The sequence below is a fragment of the Phyllostomus discolor genome, chromosome 4, assembly GCF_004126475.2.
Source record: "Phyllostomus discolor isolate MPI-MPIP mPhyDis1 chromosome 4, mPhyDis1.pri.v3, whole genome shotgun sequence".
NCBI lineage: Eukaryota > Metazoa > Chordata > Mammalia > Chiroptera > Phyllostomidae > Phyllostomus > Phyllostomus discolor.
The window spans coordinates 135977663-135999065 of record NC_040906.2 but is presented as its reverse complement, the minus strand read 5'-3'; the positions used below and the strand labels follow the sequence as shown (position 1 = coordinate 135999065).

Sequence of the window (21403 nt, the reverse complement as noted above, 5' to 3'; positions counted from 1 at the left end):
TTGCTCTTGCTAAAAACCTCCCTCACCCTGAATTGAGGAAATTTACTGCAAAGGAGCTTCCTATAATCCATGCTAAACCTTCCAAGGACAAGTGTAACCAGTTCAACCACTTTTGCCTTTTCATTTGCAAATATCCCTTTTCTGTGATGTGATTAGCAGCAGCATCTCCTTTGTTTTCTATAAAAGGTAACCACCTAAAGCAAACCTATGCATAGTAAATGAGGACCATCATGTAATGTGTGGAGAAACCCAATAAAAGCCTATCATGGGAAGGGCCAAGACTTTTGCTCCCCTTGAGAGAAAAGCCATGTTGCCCCTTTTCTTCCACTGGACTCGGTAGTCCAAGTGAATGTCTCCTTTCATCCATAATGACACAGGTACTGCGGGCCAGTGTCTGCATCATTGTGGTGTGTTGCTTGTAAGAAAATAATATTTTTATTGTGCTTATAGAAAATTCTACACAAAGGGTAAAGAGAATAAAAATTTATTAATCAGAATTCTTATGCCTTAATAAAAATATTAGTAGTAATAGTAACAAATATGATGTTTGATATTTTTGAAAGTATATTTATGTCGATACCCATATTTGAAACTCACCATAATTGTGAGGTATTGTTAGAGTAGAAGATACTATCTACTTAATCACTGAGGAAAACTAACACATCAATAATTTGTCTAAAATTAAACGCTCTGCTTTCCTTAAAAACATCATGCCTAGAAACGAAGTATATTAGACTTATCACACATTTTATATTTCATTACAATAAACTTAATAATAGTCAATTCCTTCCTGGTCAAACAGCTGTAATCAAAACATAAAAGTTTCTTGACAATAGATCAATAAAAATAATTTTAAATATAGATTTTTGTGTTGTTTTCTAATGCAAACTTCAATGAAAAAGTTCCTGGCCTTATCTTTAAGAATGTGTGTGTGTTTGTATACACGCACAATTACATTTATATGTCTAAAAGAGCCAAGTTCTACCTAACTCTTGCACAGGGAAGAAGTAGTGGCACTAATATGGATCTAAACGTAAATATGTAAGAACACTCATTTCTTAAATTAATTTGCTTCTCTTTTAAGTACTGTATTTTTAGGACTATAAGATGCACTGAACCATAAGACGTACCTAGGTTTTAGAGGAGGATGATAAAAAAAATTTTGAAGCAAAAAATGTGGCAAGATATTTAATAACCTATGACCTTGGTGTACCTCTGTCCCTCCCCCCCCACCACCACCAGTGAGCCAGGTAAGCTACATTAGTACTATAAGAGACACCCCCCACTTTTCTCCCAAATTTGGTGGGGGGGAGTACTTCTTGTAGTCTGAAAAATATGGTAGCTTGTAAAGTAGGATAAATCACTGAGCATATTTGGAAATAATGATTTGGAAATGTGGGTAATGTCAATAATACCTACACTAGCTACCTTTTGTTGATAAATATGACAATTGTAAAAAAAACTAATAATGACAAACCATATCTATCTAACAGCATCTTTAATATTCTATTCATTAGTTTCTAACACTGTGTCACACTCTTCATAAAAGAGAAAATAAAAGTAATATAAAACTATCTGGACTCTACCTATTTATAAATGGAGTGCATTTCTGTAAAATAGTGGTTGAACTTCACAATTTGAATACATCCCTCCACAATTATCATGAATAATGCATAAGTTTAATTTATTTTTTAACTGGCCTTGTGAAATGTAAGCTTTGCTAGGGTACCATTTCAATTCGAAGCATTATTATTTTTAAAAAACCTCATTTGTTCCTGGCTGGTGTGGCTCAGTGGACTGAGTGCTGGGCTGTGAACCAAAGGGTCATCAGTTTGATTCCCAGTCAGGGCACATGCCTGGGTTGTGGGCCAGGTCTCCAGTAGTGGGCGCATGAGAGGCAACCATGCATTGATATTTCTCCCTCCCTTCCCTTCTCTCTAAAAATAAATAAATAAAATCTTAAAAAATAATAAAAATTATTTTTTAAAAAGCCACATTTGAATTTTTTCAATTTCAGGTAGTCTGATAAAGACTCTCATAATTATCTTACAGGCCAAATTAAGAAATGTGGGTGGCAAGGAGGTAGAATTCAAATGTATTTGTTCATAATTTGATTATCATGCCACAGAACATCAATGGCAGACAAGATGGCAGCCTTTGCAGTGTTACATAGACTTGTCAGGCTCTGTTCTAGTTGGGATTTATTAATGATTTCAATGAATACTTAGAGGAGAGGCTTATCAAAATTTGAGGTATGTAATGCTGGGAGCTGTTTCACTGGATAATGCCCCCAAAAGTCCAACCAATAAAATGATATTATGGACTAAAATCCAAAAGATGAAATTTAACAATGACACAGATTGTTCCTACTCTGTGATCCAAAAAGGCAACTGAACAACAGGATGGGTGAAGATCTGACTTGGCAGAAGTTTTCATTAAAGCAAAAATGAAGAAGCATTGAATTGACCTCATGTCAATATGAGTCAAAAGTGCAAGGGCAGTGTACCCTTAAATGTTGGTTAAGAGGGTAGATCTCAGGTTAAATGTTCACACACACACACACACACACAGGTCTGCCATCTCAAACCACCTAGGGAGTATACATTATTTTTGGGGGAGTTATAACTGAAAACCTGTTCATTATTATTTTCTGCTTTATTGAGTTATATTTGACAATTAAAAATTGTACATATTTAAAGTGTATATCTTGATGGTTGATATATACTTATACATTGTGAGATACCACAGTCAAGCTAATTTAACCCATCCATCATTTCACATAGTTTCCTTTTTCATGTGTGGTGAAAACACTTAAGATCTACCATTTTGGTAAATTCCAAGTATTTAATACAATATTTTTAACCTATGCTGTACATTAGATCTCCATAACTTATTTATCTTGTATAGCTAAAACTTTGTACCCCTTACCAATGTCTCCATATTTCCCTCCTTCAGTCCCTAGTAACAACCCTTCTACTCTCTGTTTGTATTAATTAGACATTTTTAGATTCCATATATGAGAACACCCAGTATTTGTCTTTCTGTATCTGGCTTATTTCACTTAACACAATGTCTTCCAGCTTCATCCATGTTGTCACAAATGGCAGAATTACCTTCTTTTTTTTTAAGGCTGAGTAATATTCCATTGTGTGTGCATGGAAATACATATGTGCATGTTTTTCTTTCTTTATTCATTTATTCATTCAGTAGACATTTAGGTTGTTTCCATGCCTTGGCTATTGTGAATAATGCTGTGATGAATGTGGGAGTATAGATATCCCTATACTATCTATAGAAAGTGCTATATTTTATCTTTCTGATAATAGCCATTCTAATAGGTGTGATATCTCATTGTAGTTTTGATTTGCATTTCCCTGATGATTAGCCATGCTGAGCACCTTTTCATATCCCTATCAGCCATTTGTATGCCTTCCTTTGAGAAATGTCTATTCAGGTCCTTTGCCCATTTTTAAATGGGTTTATTGATTTCTTTGCTACTGAGTTGCATGAGTTCCTTATATGCCTTGGATATGACCTAGAGAGTCCAAGTTTTCACTCAGTTTCCAGGAAGGGGTAGTTAACCAGTAGGAAAATATGGATGAGGAGACAACAAGTAATTCAGAAACATGGCCTAGATGCATCATTGTGAGAAAACAGAATAAGAAGCTTAGAAATTCACTTCCTAAGGTCATGTCATCTAGTTCTCTGCCCCAATGAGTTAAATGCTTAAGACAGTTTCAAAGCACAAGTCTAACAAGTAATTTTTAACTTTTTAAAGTAAGACTATTTAAAACTTCGATTCAGGTAGATTATTGGACTCTTGAATGAGGAGAGGCTAGAGAACTAAAGGGGAAACCACAATCATACACATGTGTGAGATACTGGAATCCAAGTATGAATACTTTGTATGTAATTTCAAAATAGCATAGTTCTACTCATTAGCCATGTATCCTGTCCAAATAGCTTAGAAATTTCAGTTTTTCCATGAAGATTATAGTAGAATGTACCTCATAGGGCTATTGTGAGGAATAAATGAAATAATAATTATGAAGCACTTAACACATTGTAGATAGCCCATAAATGTTAGCCACTATTCACAAAATTTTTATTTTCCTAGCCACCACACTTATTAACTCCTTTTGTGTTCAGCAAACTAGCCACTGGGGATAAAAAATGGACATAGAATTTTAAAAATTAAAGACTTGGATATCACTTGGTCCATTTTTTTCCAAATCAAATATTAATTGTAACACACACACAAAAAACAAAAAAACAACAACAATAAAACCAGAGCTGCTCTAGTGGAAGGAGTTAGTTTACAAAAAAAAAAGAAAGAAAGAAAGAAAAAAGAAAAAGAAAACGGGACAATACCATACACAGAAACCTTGGCTCAGTCTTAGGTTGCAATGGATGTATAGTGTCTATGGTGCAGGGCAAACTTGTCACATTCTACCTTATGCTCAAGACCACATATGATCAGTCCCATTCCCGACACCCCCAAAGGTCCATGGGTGTTTTCTAGGAAAGACTACCAGAATATTAGTGGGTCAGGAATTCATATGATAAAAGAATTAAGAGAATTGAAATTTTATTAATCCGATAAGAGGCAAGCCTTGGTAAAATACACCACTGGCCCTCAAATATGTGAAGGACTTTAATACATTTGAGGCAACAGACTTATTTGCCCGAGAGCAGACTAGGAATAATAAAGAAAAATGACTAAAAGCCATTTTTGGGTTAATATACTGGGACAAAGGAAAAGAACATAGGATCAAGAGTCGGAAGCCCCAAATTCAAGTCTTGGTTCTACTTTTAATTAGCTCTTTGATTTTAGGCAAGTTATCTAAACATTATGAGTCACAAAATCCTCACCTGTAAGGTTACAGAAGTTGAAAAATACTCATATGAGAAAGCACACATAAAATATTTTGAGATGTAAAAATGATTTGAGGCTGGGATGGGAGTAAAAGGCAGAAAACTGTACTTGAACAACAATCAAAATTAAAAAAAATGATCTGGAAATAGTAATAGTAACAATAAGCCACAAGAATAGGGTACCCCATTGCTAAAAAACGTTCAAGTGAAGTTGACATTCAAGTGAAGTGGACCTTATCACTGCAGGGGTTTGATGAGACTCCCTGGACCAGAGACAGAAGGGATTGTCGCTCTCCCAACCGCAAGTACAACTTATTCACTTTCTACATAGTTTATCTCAAAGGCAGTAGATAGTAATGATATGAAGTTACAAAGAATCACTAATGTTAATAATTTAATTTGGCTAAAGAATGTAGTTAATATCCACAATTTTTACAGAATTCACAAACAAGCTGGAATTCATTTGTTCAGATCAATGATACTTATCAACTGTTCAAAAAAATAACAGCTTAACTCAGTACCCCAAAATATGAGAAAATATACTTTAGATCAAATTACAGCTAAGTCATTTTACTCAAACTGTATCTCTACATTTGTGCTGCCAATCTTGAAAATATATAGAATTTTCTGGATTGTCTCTGTCCAAATCTCAAATCTCAAATTTCAGCCTTCAGATAGCTGATACTCTCCTTATGCCTCTCTGCTTGCTATATTTTGGTTTTATTTCTGTTAGTGTCAGAAATAAGTAAGCCCTGAGTTAGTAATGCCTGCCAGTTGTTCCAAGTTTACTTACCCTCTGACCCTCTTTTCCCGGTGGACCTTGGGGGCCTTGAATCCCCAGGGAACCCTGTGAGGAAAGAGCGAGCACATGTTAATGGACTGTTTTGTGTACACCTGCCTCCCAAGGAATGTTGTGAAAATTAATACCTACTTTGCTGTTTGAACAAAACTTTTAAAGTGATTTAAGCTCTTCCAAGGTTAAACTATGTAATCTATTAATAATGATGAATTACCCATCTTCAACTGGTTTATCTTTATAGTATACTCCAGAAGAGGAAAAAAGGCGACTCCAAACCAGGGGTGAGGCCCAATGTTCACCCCCAGTGAGGACTCCCACGTGATCAGAACCAACCAATTTCACCAAACTACTATAACTAAATAGTAGCAATGTTTGCAAGCAAAAAACACAATGCCTCTTTCTATATTTAAATTCTATAAATACAACTACATTTTGGTTGAGAGCAGCTCTGTAAGGATCTGCTAAGAAAACACGTTGTGACTACTGGCTTCAATGTATGTCTATTCACAACATTTAATTTTTGGTATCATAGACATTGTTTAATACTTTCTCATAAAGTGGTAGGGAAAATAAGCATTTGATCAGATCATTAAAAAAGGGATGGGAAGTCTCCAGTGTTGTTAAGCTGGAAGTAAAGTCTCCTGATTCTTACAGATTGTTACCATTACACAAGAATTCCCATTCACCATGACACTATTGCTGGTTTTATAAAATCTTCCGCAGTTATTGCTAAGCAGTTACCTTTCTGACAGCTTTCTCTGTCTCTCCTGGTCTTCCTCCTTCCCTATTCAACCTGTAAATGTGGGAGATTTAGGCTCTTTTTATTCTCAGTCTATATTCTCTTGCCAGTGGGCTTTGAATTCTCTAGGCCAGTAATTCTAAAACGTATAATCCCACTTTATTGTCTGAGCTGAAGACCACATATCCTACCGCTTGCGTGACCACACCCACTCTTCTATCTCATGAACATTAGAAATTTAGCATGTCAAAGAGTGAATTTAGCATCCTCTCCAAAACTAGATCCTCTGCCAGCATTGCTCAACTCAGTAAATCCACACCAGATCCTCCTGGTGCTCATGCCAGGAATCTAGAACTCATCCTTCCTACTTTCCTGTCTCAAATTTCTTTCTCACACCCAGTGACCAGTGTCCTTTCAATGTATCTCCAAAATATATTTGGATCCATCTATATCTATTCCTAATGCTCCCATTATCGCATATTGCTTGCTTATCTCTAAGAGTTTCCTGATGACACTAGACACAGACCCTACCATTCTCTACATCACAGCCAAACTCATCTTAAGAAAACCCAGCCTGACCTTCTCCGACTTTCCACAGTCTTGTAATGCCTTATACTTGTCTTTTAAATTACCGATCACAAGTTCTTTTAAATGATTATCCATGTAATGATTTGTTTTTCTCACAAGGCTCTAAGGACAACAGGTAGAATTTGTGTCTTATTCATCATGCCACATGTCTATTAATGTCTGAGTAAAAATAATCATGTAAGGAAACCAATTAACTCTACTAAAAGTTTTCTAGTAAAGGCAGTAATTTTCAAAGGATTTTGCAAATATTTATGAGTGACTGACCATAATTTAAATGACTTAAATGGCTTGGAATCAATGAGAAGTCTAGTAACACATATTCAAACAAATCTGAAATCACATTCATTTCAGAAGTAACATTCTTTCACTACCCCATTTAAAATAGTTAGGATTCATTGTTATACCATGACCTTTTTCTTTAAAAGTCATGGCTACCTTTAAACTGAAATATTAGATGTGCTTGTGCTGACCCATAGTTACTTATCATGCATATATTCAGTTTTCTTTTTTTTAAATCAAAACTAAATTTTCCCAAAGTGTCGCAGGTTCGATTCCCAGTCAGGGTACATGCCTGGGTTGCAGGCCATGACCCCCAGCAACCGCACATTGATGTTTCTCTCTCTCTCTTTCTCTCTCCCTCCCTTCCCTCTCTAAAAAACTAAATAAATAAATAAAATATTAAAAAAAACAAAATAAATTTTCATAATGGTGTAACATGCATACTTTTAATATCTAATTTTATTTTGAATAGAAAAACATTTTAATTTTTCATTAAGATAGTTTTCATTTGACTAAAATTGTCAGGATTTAGTATAAATTATTGAAACTAATTTTCTAAAAGCATTAGTACAAAAAAATTCTGCATGGTTCACCAATCCTCAGTGTCCACCAAAATCTCTCTGACTTCTCCACAAACACTAATAAAGTATAGGTATTTATTATTTTAATTACTTTTATTTACTTTTGGAAAAATTTAATGCTATAGAGACATAGGGAGTGTATGGTTTACTAATTTAGGCAGGAATAAAAACCTAATGAAAAAGTGATCAGTTTTGTTTGTTGCTATAATGTTATATAACCAAGGAAACTTAGCTAATTAGGCCAATTTAAGACTGGTGAATTCCTAATGTGTGTAAGAAAACAAATGTTGAAAACTAAACATACTAAGTATTAATTATAATGTAATTACAGGGAGCTGCGTCATTATTTACAAGACTGACACAATTTTGGCTCTAGATTAAATGCTCCCTGTTACCCTTAGGAAACTATTATCATTTCATGAATAATCAAACTTACATATAACATTTTTGACATCCATCCAAATGCTGACAGCTTTTTCAGTGTTTTTAAACATGAGCTATTAAAACATGCACACACCAAACATTCATCAAGGGAGCACAATTAATTCTGAGTCACATGTATGAGTAATAAAAATTCCACTTCTTTACTTTTTGGAGAAGTTACATAACAAAAGCCTACATAATGTAAAAATATTAAAATTGATTTAAAATGTATTCAATGGATTAAAAGCATATTTATGAGAATGTTTTATGAGCAAAGTCCTAGTAAAATAAGGTATGCTCCCATACATAACCCACTTTTGTACCTCTTGGATCCTAATGATTCCAGATCCTCCTTCCACCTTTACCTATGTTAAGTCTAGGACCAATTTAGGAATTTGATGAAAAAACTGACATTATTTTTAATCTCCAATAGATTATTTACTACTTAAATTATTTAGGACCAATTTTTAAAAAAAATTTTCCCAAATATTTCTATTATCACCAGTCTTTTTAAAAAAGATTTTATTTACTTATTTTTAGAGAGGGAAGGGAGGGAGAAAGAGAGAGAGAGAGAGAAACATCAATGTGTGGTTGCTGGGGGCCGTGGCCTGCAACCCAGGCATGTGCCCTGACTGGGAATCGAACCTGTGATGCTTTGGTTTGCAGCCTGAGCTCAATCCACTGAGCTATGCCAGTCAGGAGGGCCAATTTTTAATCTTAGCCATATTTTTGAGCTGTCCTTTATAAAATATTTGAAATTTACAAAGAAAATGATATTGATGTTGTCATTAGTAAAACACAGGTCAACTTACTGTTGAAAAATCACATTCTTCACAAAAAATTAAAACTTGGTGACTATTATTTATTATCTAGCTTACTATTTTCATTTGGTAAAGTCTAAGAATGGACTTATCTAGCAAGTGTGCTAGAAAAATTATGGATACACTGAAGCTGTAGTTTACTTAAATTAAACTTGGGTAGAGCTCAGAATTCGTCTCAGAGCCCCTCCCTTAATTCATTCTTATTCTGGTCTTGTAAATGCCATTACATGTGTATTTTACTTATTCTCTTAATAACTATGAGTTTTAGAGGATAGAAGATTTATTTTCTACTTTCTACTACACTTATAGAAAGGACTCAATAAATGGTCAATTGAACATAAGAGAAAATGCTGAGATAGAATAATAGTGGGTGGTGGTGGTAGGAAACAGGTTTCTGCTGCATATATGATGAGCTTTTGTCCAGAAAAAGTCCATCTATAGTTAATATAGTGAGAATGGTTTGCATGGCATCGATGTAACCTGGCAGCCAAGGAGAGTGGACTGGAATGTGTGCATGTGAACAATGACAACTTCACTGTACTAGTCAGTGGGGGCAGTACATGCCATTGAGTGAGCATGTGTACTGTGTGGCCATCAAATATAAAATGACTGAGCGAGTAGAGCAACAAATCTGCACCAAGTTTTATGTTAAGCTTGAACATTCCTCCATGGAAACTATTCAAATAATTTAGGAGGCTTTCAGGGATGATGCAATGATTGTGACACAAATAAAAGTGTGGCAAAAATGCTTCAAAGATGGTCAAGAATCTGTAAAAGGTGATCCACATTCTGGAAGGCCTGCAACAAGTGCAACACCTGAGAATGTTGAACGTGTATGGGCTGCAACCAACACAGATCAGTGACTGAGAGTATGAGAGAACTAGAAGCTGATCTGGGGGTTCCAAAATCTATTGTGTCCAAGATTTTGATGCAGGGTCTCGGCATGAAACGTGTTGTGGCAAAATTCATTCTGTAGCGTCTGCTACCAGAACAGAAGGAATATTGTGCTGCAGTTGCTAATGACTAGATTCAAACTGCTACCAATGAAACAGATTTCCACAAGAAGGTCATAACTGCAGATGAATCATGGGTCCATGACAATGATGCAGAAGGGAAGGCCCAATCATCCCAATGAGAGTTATCTGGTTCTCCAAGCCCGAAGAAGGCAGGTGGCAAAGTCTCAGCAAGATCAAGACCATGTTAACTGTGTTTTTGATTGGGACGGTATTGTCCATCAGAAGTATCCCCCTCCAAGTCAAACAATTAATAAGGAGTTATACCTCAAACTTGTTTGTTGGTTGAGAGATGCAACTGACAAAAAGGACCACAGCTATGTGCAACTGGTGATTGACAGCTTCATCATGAAAACATGCCCACTCATTCATCATGTCTCATGAAGAAATTTTTGGTGAAACACCAAATCACCCAGATGACTCAGCTCCCCTACAGCCCAGAATTGGTGCCCTGTGACTCCTGGTTTTTCCCAAAACTAAAATCACCTTTGAAAGAGAAGATGGAAGATATTTCAGACAGTCCATGAGATTCAGGAAAATATGATGGGGTAGCTGATGACGATTCCAACAAAGGATTTTGCAGAGTGTTTTGAACAGTGGGAAAGATGCTGGAAGAACTGTGTGAGGTCCCAAGGTGCCTACTTTGAAGGGGACTGAGACATCTTTGTCCTATATACAATGTTTCTTGCATCTTATATCTTCTTCAATAAATGTCTCTATTTTACATAGTACATGGATGGGTAGTTTCTGGGCAGACATTGTATGCTCATATTCATTTCAAAACTTGGACTTGGACTTAATACCACATTGCAGAGCCTTCAATCTTGTCTTCATTTCTCATATAAAGTGATTATTCCATTCTATGATAACTAAGAGTAAGTAAAACTGCTTTAGAGTTCATTTAAGAATTATCATTTACCACCTATGACATCATCTCTATTATGGAATTATGGGACTTATTTAAATCTTTGACCACTGCTTGAGATTTAACAGATTCGTATCATTTTTAATAAGAAAATGATACCTTAAGTAACTCCCTCCCTTAAGTGCATATGGCATATTGCATAATCTGTGCATTATTTTTTTATTAAATTTGCCAAAGAATATTGCCTGTCCATTTTCCCTACTTTTTCCATTTATTTACAATGCTATGAAAATAACTGTAAATTGAGTTATTCCTAAAATTCTACAAATGTAAAGGTTTATTTTTTCAGAAAGAGAAACTTGAGAATGTATTTAGAATAGTTACAATGCAAACATCTGCATATGTCTATCAGGCATTTTTTTAAGTGGAATTCTGTACAACAAAAATGTTGACCCATAAAGGAATTCATGAGGCTGTTACCTCGTTTGGCTAGGATAAAATATGCAAAAACAGTCCAACCCAGCTAAACCATTTTAAGTTCCAGTGGATAGCTATTATACTGTATTACATTTCACATAGTTCTCTCTGGACAATCTGGTGATTATTTCAGACAGGCTGGAGCTTATCATCATGGAAGCTCATGTAAATATTTAACTGGGAAATTACTTACAATTAACTGGTTCAGAACATAATTTTGAAGTGTTTAACACAGCAGATGTTTAGTAGAGTTAGTAGAGTAGATTAATTGCATTTGAACACATATTCACTTGTAAAAAGAGGCAAGATTTGTTCATAACTTTTTGATCAAAGAAAGGAGCTGAAGTAAAAAAAAAAGTAGTTTCATTTTAATGTAATATTTGTACTCCCTTGCCAGGAATGTTGAGGATCATGTGACACCTAAAACTGACTTCTACAAAAATGTTATGTAAGTGTATTTTAAGTGTTGTGATTATTGCTTTAGAATATGCCTCATAGAGGAAACATAAGATTAAGCAAAAACTGAGTAAATTCTTAAAATACCACTAGGGCATTTTCTGTGATTCAAATAGAGTAAATAAAATTAAAATTAAAAATAGAGTTTATCTGTTTTTATAAAAAAAATTCATGCGTTAATATGAGAACAATGGGAACAATTTTATAAGTTGGAGACATCAGAACAAATGACAAAAAGCAAATAAGTAAAAATATAATAGACATGTAGTCCAGTAATGAGAAGAGATTTTCATTAGTTCTGAGAAGTGGCATTTAAGACTGTCTGTGTTCATAAATTAAAGAAGTGACCAGTTTTATGTTATTTCGCATAATTGTAATGACATTAGACAGAATTTTCCTTAGGGCATGGAAGTATTTGGGGAAAGAAATACTATATTATATCTCAAAAGCCTATCATTTTATCATAAGAGCTTGTCAGTAAACACTAGTAAATAAATGTCTTTGAAATACAGAACAATAGAATCTCTTCCACATACCAAAAAAAAAAAAAAAGAAAAGAAAAGAAAACCCAGCCCTACAAACGTACCCATTAACACTGACGAGAGAAGAATAAGATGTGTCTAGAAAGAATACTCTATGAGATATTGGTGTAGATAGGAATGTTTCACTATCATGCACAGTAAACGGGTTCTGTAACTGGATGGACAACTTGATCCCGCCTTCAGCAACTTAAAAAATAGAGGTCGTTTGTGGTGCCTTCCAAACTTAATTATCATTTGAAAGCCCTGGTGGCATTTTTAGATGTGGGACATGATGAATTATGATCCTATTTTGTTACAGGGATAAATTTCAACAATAATTTTTTCCTATGTTTTCTGAACTCAGAAATCACATTTCTTTTTGTCATATAGATTTTGAAATATCACGTTTTTAGTCACTACAGGCTCAACCAATAGAACTAAAAGTATTATAAATTCAATAGTAAAATATATAGTCTATAACTTTGGAATGCTGTAGTATAAGACATCTGTACTTCCCATAAACTTTCCTCTAACAATGAATTCTGCCCTTATTTGAGACATTCCACTTCGTAAATTGTATATAATCTTGGCTCCTTCCCACTTTTCATATTATCTAGCATAATGGATTGTATTTAGTAAGTGTTAAATGGATGAATGACTGCTAAGATTCTGATTCTTTACACTTCTCCTGGTACTTCTGCTGTAGTGAGAACATTAATTGTCATAGCTAAAGAAATTCCAATTTAGAAGCTTACATTATTCATCAACAAATCACACTTGATATCAAAATATTTCAAGTTATTTTTAATTCTTATACTTCTGTGGAGGAGTTTGTCCTTCATTAGAGGAAGAAATACAACCTGAATTCTTTAATTTATCCCACAGTGAAGAGGATTAAGCAGTTTTTGAAAAAAAAATGTGAACTGAAGAGATTAAATAATCTAATCAAATAATTTATTAACAAGAAATAGGACTGATCAAGTTACTTAAATATTTATGTCCTTTAAAATAATGTAGTTTCATATGTGGTAATTATTCTAGATTTATTTTCATTTATTCATCATGAGTAATTTCATATTTTGGCCATTTTTATATTTATAATTATTCTCACCCATGAAACACTATGTAGATTTGCTTTATTTTGGCCCTAACCTAATAAATGAAGTGGTTTGATTTCTGGTAACTCAGGGTTCTGTTGACAAGTAAAGAAATTGATAGGTCATGGTCTGTTAAATCTATTTGTATCATGTCTTAATGATTTATGAAGGAGAATATGATTGATTCAGTTTTAATGATTAGTCTGATCAAATAACAATCTGTATTTTTAGATGGGATTTTCCATAGGTCAGTGGCCACATGGAGACATGGTTCCACTGCACAAAGGGGGAATACTCTACACAGAGGTTGCTTTTAAATGTATTCTGATGTTTTCTGAGGAATGGACAGCATGATAGGAATGTAATTCCAAATTGAATATCATCAATAATTTTTTGCATTTGGGTTATGCAACACAAATGACTAGACTGAAGGAAATAATCTAGTAATTTCTGGGTTAAAACATAAATCAATAAGAGATACTCCCACACCACACGAAAGACCTACGTATTTAATACAGGTAACTATGGAGATGGTTTATATAGTATCAAACTAAGTAAGTTGCAATTGAGTATGCTGGTGAAAACCAAACTTTGAACAGGGTAAAATGCTCCCTACAGTAATAAAGAAATTTTAAAGATATTAAAAACATATATTAAAGTACTCTTCTCCTTTTAACTTCTTTCTGCTGGCCTTTCTCCTTTGTGCTGGAAGCACCCATCTTCCTCAGGAAGATTCACATCTTAATACTGTAAGTGTATAGACAATGGAAAAGTCAATGTTCAACTTTTGATATCCAAGAAAGGATTGTTGGTTCACACAAGATAGTAACCTGGAAGCCAGGCTTTATTAAAATGAGTGTATTCATCCCCACATATCAAGAGGCATTCTCATGGATCATAAAGTTTAACCATGAATCACTGGGCACAGAGAAAGGAGCAGATGTAAAGGCACTTCAACCAAATCAGGAAGAAAATGTAAAAAATGTCTTTCCTTTCTGTTTCATTGAATACAGGGTTTCAGAAGAATGGTGAATTATTAGTCAGACACCAGTGTTTTTTTCTTTTCCTCTTTTTTGGAAAACCAGAGTACCAAGGATTCATAATGTATTACATTTCTCAGTTGCAACACTGATGCTAAAGGCAATAAAACAAAACCTTTGTAATTCTGATGAAAATAATTTTCTGTCTAGAATTCTACCCCAAGACAAAGTACCAATCATGTGTGAAAGTAGAATAGAAACATTTTTAAACACATAAAAACCTCAGAAAATTTACTCTTCTTTTCACATTTTCTTAATAATTTGCTTGAAGATATGTATACATAAATGAAAGAATATAACCAAGAAAGGAGATGACAATGAAAAGGAGAAACATTGGAGTCAACCCAGACAAAACAAAGGGAGTCACAGAATGAGACTTTTGTAGCTGGCACAGAGAGCTACTAGCCAAGGATGGAATTATAGGTCTGAATAGAATTCCCCCCAAACAAGAGACTCAATGAAAGAATTTGAAAAATATAGAAAATAATTACAGGGAAAACAGGAAGACAATTGGGAACACCAAAAAAAAAAAAAAACTGTTCAGGAAAGGAAAAGTACACTGCTTGGCTCTGCAAGTGCCAATATTTACATAGTTATAAAAATGTGAACATTTTACATATTTTTAATAAAAAATAATACTATAACTCTATTACTAATTCACTTGTGGCTGGGCATCTAGATTGTTTCCATTATTTTACTATTTTGAAATATGCTAAAATAAGTAGCCCTGTGTGTGCAAGATTTCGCAAATGAGCAAGACTATCGATAGCTATATTTTCTGGTTCAATGCAAATTTGAAATTTAGATAGACAGCATCATATTGCTCATCAGAGAGACTGTATCCAGATATACTTCTCTCAGAATGTATGAGTGTGTTTCTACACATTTTCCCATGTACAGTACTGTCAAACTTTTTGACCTGTGCCAATCTATTATGGTAAGGATATTTAGCATGTAGTCTACCCTCTCAATATATTTCTAAATGAACAACAGAGTATTGGTAAGTATAGGAACAATGATGTATAGCAGATTTCTAGAATTTATTAATCTTGTAGAACTGACAGTTCATACCATTGAATATCAGCTCCCTCATTTCTCCTCCTGCCCCCAGCTCTTGGAAACTACTATTCCACCCTTTTTCTCTATTAGTTTTACTATTTTAGATATCTCATGCAGGTGGAATCATACATCATTTGTCCTTCTGTTGCTGGCTTGTTTCACTTTAGCTAATGTCCTCTGGGCTCATTCATGTTATTGCATAGGGCAGGGCTTCCTTTTTTTAAAAGGCTGAATAATATTTCATTGTACATACACACCACATTTTTTAAATCTATGCATACATCAATGAACATTTAAGTTGTTTCCATATCTTGGCTATTTTGTCACAGGCATATGAAAAGATGCTCAGCATCACTAATCATTAATGAAATGCTAGTCAAAAACCACAACAAAATATCACTTCACACTGTTAGAATGACTACTATTAAAAAAGATGTGTTGGCAAGAATGTAGAAAAACGAGAGCCATGTATGCTGTTGGTGGGAATGTAGAATGGGACAACTGCTATGGAAAATAGCAGTATGGAGACTAGTGAAAAAAAAAAATAGAACTAATACATGATCCAAAATCTTCTGGTATATATCCAAAAGAACGGAGACCATCACAATCTTGTAAGTAAGAAGTAGTATCTCAGAGGCACTGTAGTTTACATTTTTCCTAATAAGAGTGATTTTTTTATATGTCTATGAGCCATCTCATTCTTTCTTTTCTATAAATTCTGTTCAATTTCCTGACACAATCTTTTATTTTTTTTTAACTGGGTCATTGGTCTTTTTAAAAATTAATCTGTAAAACTCTTCTACATAGTGGGAAATGTACCCCTTTGTTATAAGTTGGAAATATTTTTACCTAGTTAGCCATTTAACTTTATAATGTTTTTCTCCCATACAGAAGTTATTTGTTCATATGGTCGAATTTACTAATTTCATTTTTATTTTGGGGGTTTTTATATTTAAAAAGCTACTCTCTATTAATCTTCCAAATTTATGTATTTTCCATAGGACTTCTCTGGTTTAGCTGTTTACTTTTTAAATTTCAATTTCAATTCCATCTTATATTTTTATTGGTATAAGAGCGATAAAATGATCCAACTTTGTGTTTTCCAAATGCCACACAATTGTCCCCAATCCATTTATTGAAATATGATATATATTATTATGATATTTTCAGTACTGTTTGTTTTTTAACCATGTGAATGTATTAATTTTTAAAAGTAATAAAATTTTATTTGAAACACTAATAACATTAAGACAAATAAACCAATTCTTATAGTTCACTTATTACATGCATATTCAAAATTAGCATTTGTAATAGCATGAAATTGCTGTAATCTTTATACCTGGTAAATTATACTGAAGTATGTGGCAGATAAATTGCTATTACTGTTAACAGAAGCTGTTCTCAAATTATAATAATTTGCCACTAATTTGGTTAATACAATGGCTATTATTACCATGTAAAATATGTTTTTATAATCACTTTGTACTTATTGGTGGCAGAACCAAGGAGATGGCTTTTACAAATTGAATAAGCCTTGTTAATTCTACAGAATATTTGAAAAAATGCAAGCATGGCACTTAAATATTGAATAGTTAATTATTAATTATAAAACCAGTGAGAACTCCCAATGAATTAGGACTTAACTATACAATGCATTTTGATAATTTGTGTACAAACTAATAAGTAGTTATATTGTCTATTTAGCAACTTTTTGTGGATGTTAAGTGAAAATGTGTCCTATCAGTTTTTATATTGACAAAAAGACTAATCCTTAAAAATGTTGGGATTCTAAGACATAGTTCAATACGTCTGAGGGATAAGTCCATTTTTGTGTAATGTATATTGCAGGTCAATGGACAAATCAGTTTATATAAAAATATTTCTTTAAAATACAACCTTTTAGAAATGGAGTAAACATTTACCCTCCATAATCACATCTACCTAATAGACTGAATAACTTAAGGCAGAGGTCCCCAACCCCCAGGCCATGGACTGGTACTGGTCTGTGGCCTGTTAAGAAGGGCTGCACAGCAGGAGGTCAGTGGCATGAAAGCAAGGAAAGCTTCATCTGTATTTACAACTGCTCCCCATTGCTTGCATTACCCCTGGGCTCTGCCTCCTGTCACATCAGTGGCAGCATTAGATTCTCATAGGAGCACCAACCCTACTGTGAACTGAGCATGTGAGGGATCTATGTTCACGCTCCTTATGAGAATCTAACACCTGTGGTCTGAGGTGGAGCTGAGGCGGTGATGCTAGTGCTGGGTAGTGGCTGCAAACACAGATTATCATTAGTAGAGAAGTTGGACTGCACAGAGAACAAAATAAATCAATTGCTTGCAGACTCATATCAAAAACCTATCAGTGAGTGGCAGGTGACAAGTAAGCTGCATTTGGAGGCAGGCTTTATAGTGGCAAGTGAGTTGATGTACTTCAATTGTATATGTACATCTGGTTGCAGGCTTTTTAAAATTATTTTATTTTAATCATTGTTCAAATACAGTTTTCTCCTTTTTACTCCCAATCCAGCACCCCCTCTCACCCCTCCCCACTTCCCTCCCATTACCACCCTCCCCTTAGTTTATGACCATGCTGGGACTATATCCTAAGAACACTAAAACACCAATTCAAAAGAACCTTTGCACCCTGATGTTCATAGCAGCACAATTTACAATAGCTAGGTGCTGGAAGCAACCTAGATGCCCATCAGTAAATGAATGGATCAAAAAACTATGGTACAGTTACACAATGGAATTCTATGCAGCAGAAAGAAAGAAGGAGCTCCTACCCTTTGCAACAGCGTGGATGGAGCTGGAAAACATTATGCTAAGTGAAATAAGCCAGGCAGTGAAAGACAAATACCATATGATCTCACCTTTAACAGGAACCTAAATAACAAAACAAAGAAACAAGCAAAATATAACCAAAGACACTGAAATAGAGGACAGGCTGACAGTGCCCACAGAAGAGAGCAGAGAGAATTTAAGGGGGCAATGGGAAGGGTTCATGGGAACCACATGGACATGGTGGCAGGCTTTAAGTCAGAACCCAACACTTATTTTAGTCCACACATGGGCTGCCCATTATTTTATTTATCAAGTCTGTCTGCACCTCTTTGCCACACTGCACACTTGTCTCAGTCACAGTTTTGGTAAGCCCACATGCGAACCCTAGCCAAAATGAATAAAAAATAAACGTCTTCGGAGAGCTTCTTTGGAAATAAGGGAAGACCCAATGATGAGATAGCAGAAGACTCTAAGATTGCCAACAAAAAGAAAGCTGCATTTAAAGAAAATACCAAGTCCTACTTAAATTACAGTTTCATTGTAACAGGTGGTTCACATTCTCTAAGCCCACTTTTTTATAATATGTAGTGACTGGCAATTCAACAAAGCCATGAAACCTTCAAAACTGCTTCACCATGTGGTGACCAAGCACTCTGCATTAGAAGACAAGCCTTTGCAGTTTTTCAAAAGAAAAAAACATGAACAGAAGGAACAGTAGCAATTATTGAAGGTCACCACTTTATCAAATGTGTCTGCAGTGAGAGCATCATTCCTAGTGGCTTACCACATTGCTAAAGCTAAGAAACCCTTTACTATTGGTGAAGAGTTGATCCTGCCTGCTGCTAAGGACATTTGTCGTGAATTTTTAGGAGAGGCTGCAGTTCAAAAGGTGGCATGTATTCCTCTTTTGGCTGGCGCCATAACTACATGAATTGATGAAATTCATAGGATTTCATAGCATAGGATACTGAGGCACAATTGTCAGAGAGGATTAATGAGTCACCATGGTACGCCATCCAGGTTGACGAGTCTACTGATGTTGATGAATCTACTGATGTTCACAATGAAGCAACAGGGTTTGTTTTTGTGCAATATATTTTTCAGGAGGATGTACATGAGGATAGGTTATGTGCACTTTTGTTTCCAACCAACACCACAGCTACAGAACAATTCAAGTCTTTGAATGATTACATATAAGGAAAACTGAATCGGTCATTTTGTGTCAATATATGCATGGATGGAGTGGCTGCCGTGACTGGACAGCTTTCTGGTTTCACTACTCAGGGCAAAGAGGTCACTTCTGCATGTGAGTCTACACCTGTGTCACCATAGAGAAATGCTGGGTAGCTGAAAAATGTCACCTGAACTTAACGTTTTGCAGGATATGATTAAAATTATTAATCACATCAAAGCACATGCACTTAACTCATATCTGCTGTGCAGCTCTGTGAGGAGTGGACGCAGAGCACACATATCTTCTCTTATACACAGAAGTGAGATGGCTTTCCAAAGGGAGATCACTGGCCAGAGTTTCTGAGTTATGAGAGCCACTCTAGAGATTTCTTTTAGAAAAAAACTGTCACCACTGGCAGCACATTTCAGTGACACAGAATGGGTCATAAAACTTGCTTACTTGTGTGATATATTCAACCTGCTTGATGAACTCAATCTGTAATTTAAGTAAAGAACAACAACTATGTTGAAGTCGGCAGATAAGAGGCTGCATTCAAAGCCAAACCGAATCATGCAGGTGACAAGTGAACAATGGGATTTTTGACATGTTTCAAACATTAGCAGAGATTTTGAAAGAGACTGAGCCAGGGCCTTCTTTCTCCCAGCTGGTGTATGATCTCCTATCTCAGCTTTCAAAAGAGTTTGAGCATTACTCCCCAGCCACAGAAGATCCCCAGCCTGGGAAGGAATGGACCTGTGACCCATTTGTGAATGAGCCAGGTGAGTCGACTTTGTCCATGCTAGAGACAACTGCTTGAGATCGCAAATGATGGTAGCCTTATAGGTATGTCTGAGACGATTGCAAATCTCCATATGTTCTGGATTAAAGTCAAGGCAGAATATTGTGAGATTGCCACAAAACCACTGAAAAGCCTGCTTCCATTTCCAGTATCCTATCTTTGTGAAGCAGAGTTTTCTGCAGTGACAGTAACCAAAACGAGATTACAGAGTAGATTAGACATAAGCAACAAACTTTGTGTGTCACTGTCTCCCATCACCCCCAATGGATCATGTAACTTCAGGAAAACAGGCTCAGGACTCCCACTGAGTCTGCATTATGGTGAGTTGTGTAATTATTTCATTATACAGGGTCCAGCACAAATAACACTTTTTTTTAAAATAAAGATTTTATTTATTTACTTTTAGAGAGGAAGGGAGGGAGAAAGAGAAGGAGAGAAAGATCAATGTATGGTTGCCTCTCACATGCCCCCTACTGGGGACCTGGCCTGCAACCCAGGAATGTTCCCTGACTGGGAATAGAACTAGCAACCCTTTGGTTCACAGGCTGACACTCAATCCACTGAGCCACACCAGTCAGAATAATGCTCCTTTTTTATTACAAAATCTTTTATTACAAGATTGTAAGCATGTAATTCTGTAACATAACAATATCACACTCAAGCACCCCATATGACATTTTAGGTGAAATGTTCAAATTGCTTCCCATCTCGTGCAAGATATTTATGTACCCTCCCAACCACACTCAAGCAAGCCTTACTTCTGCTGGACTCTGTATATTACAATATAATAATAATAATAGAAATAAAGTGTACAATAAATGTAATGCACCTGAATCATCCCAAAATCATCACCCCCAGCCAGTGTGTGGAAAAATTGTCTTCCATGAAACTGGTCCCTCATGCCTAAAAGTTTGGGGACTGCTGACTTAAGGCTTGTGTCAGTGTAACTTCAATTCAGTGCCAGTGGCATTAATAAGATTAGTCATGATGTGTCATCGAGACCCCCTAGGA

General features: G+C 35.2%; 1 protein-coding gene across 1 annotated transcript in view; it reads right to left on the bottom strand.

Annotated features, from left to right (window-relative positions):
* COL19A1 (collagen type XIX alpha 1 chain) overlaps positions 1 to 21403 on the bottom strand; it is a 331257-nt gene that overhangs the window by 135605 nt on the left and 174249 nt on the right. Inside the window, 1 exon segment of the mRNA XM_036024315.1 lies at positions 5669 to 5722. Coding sequence (XP_035880208.1) covers positions 5669 to 5722 — 54 coding nt within the window.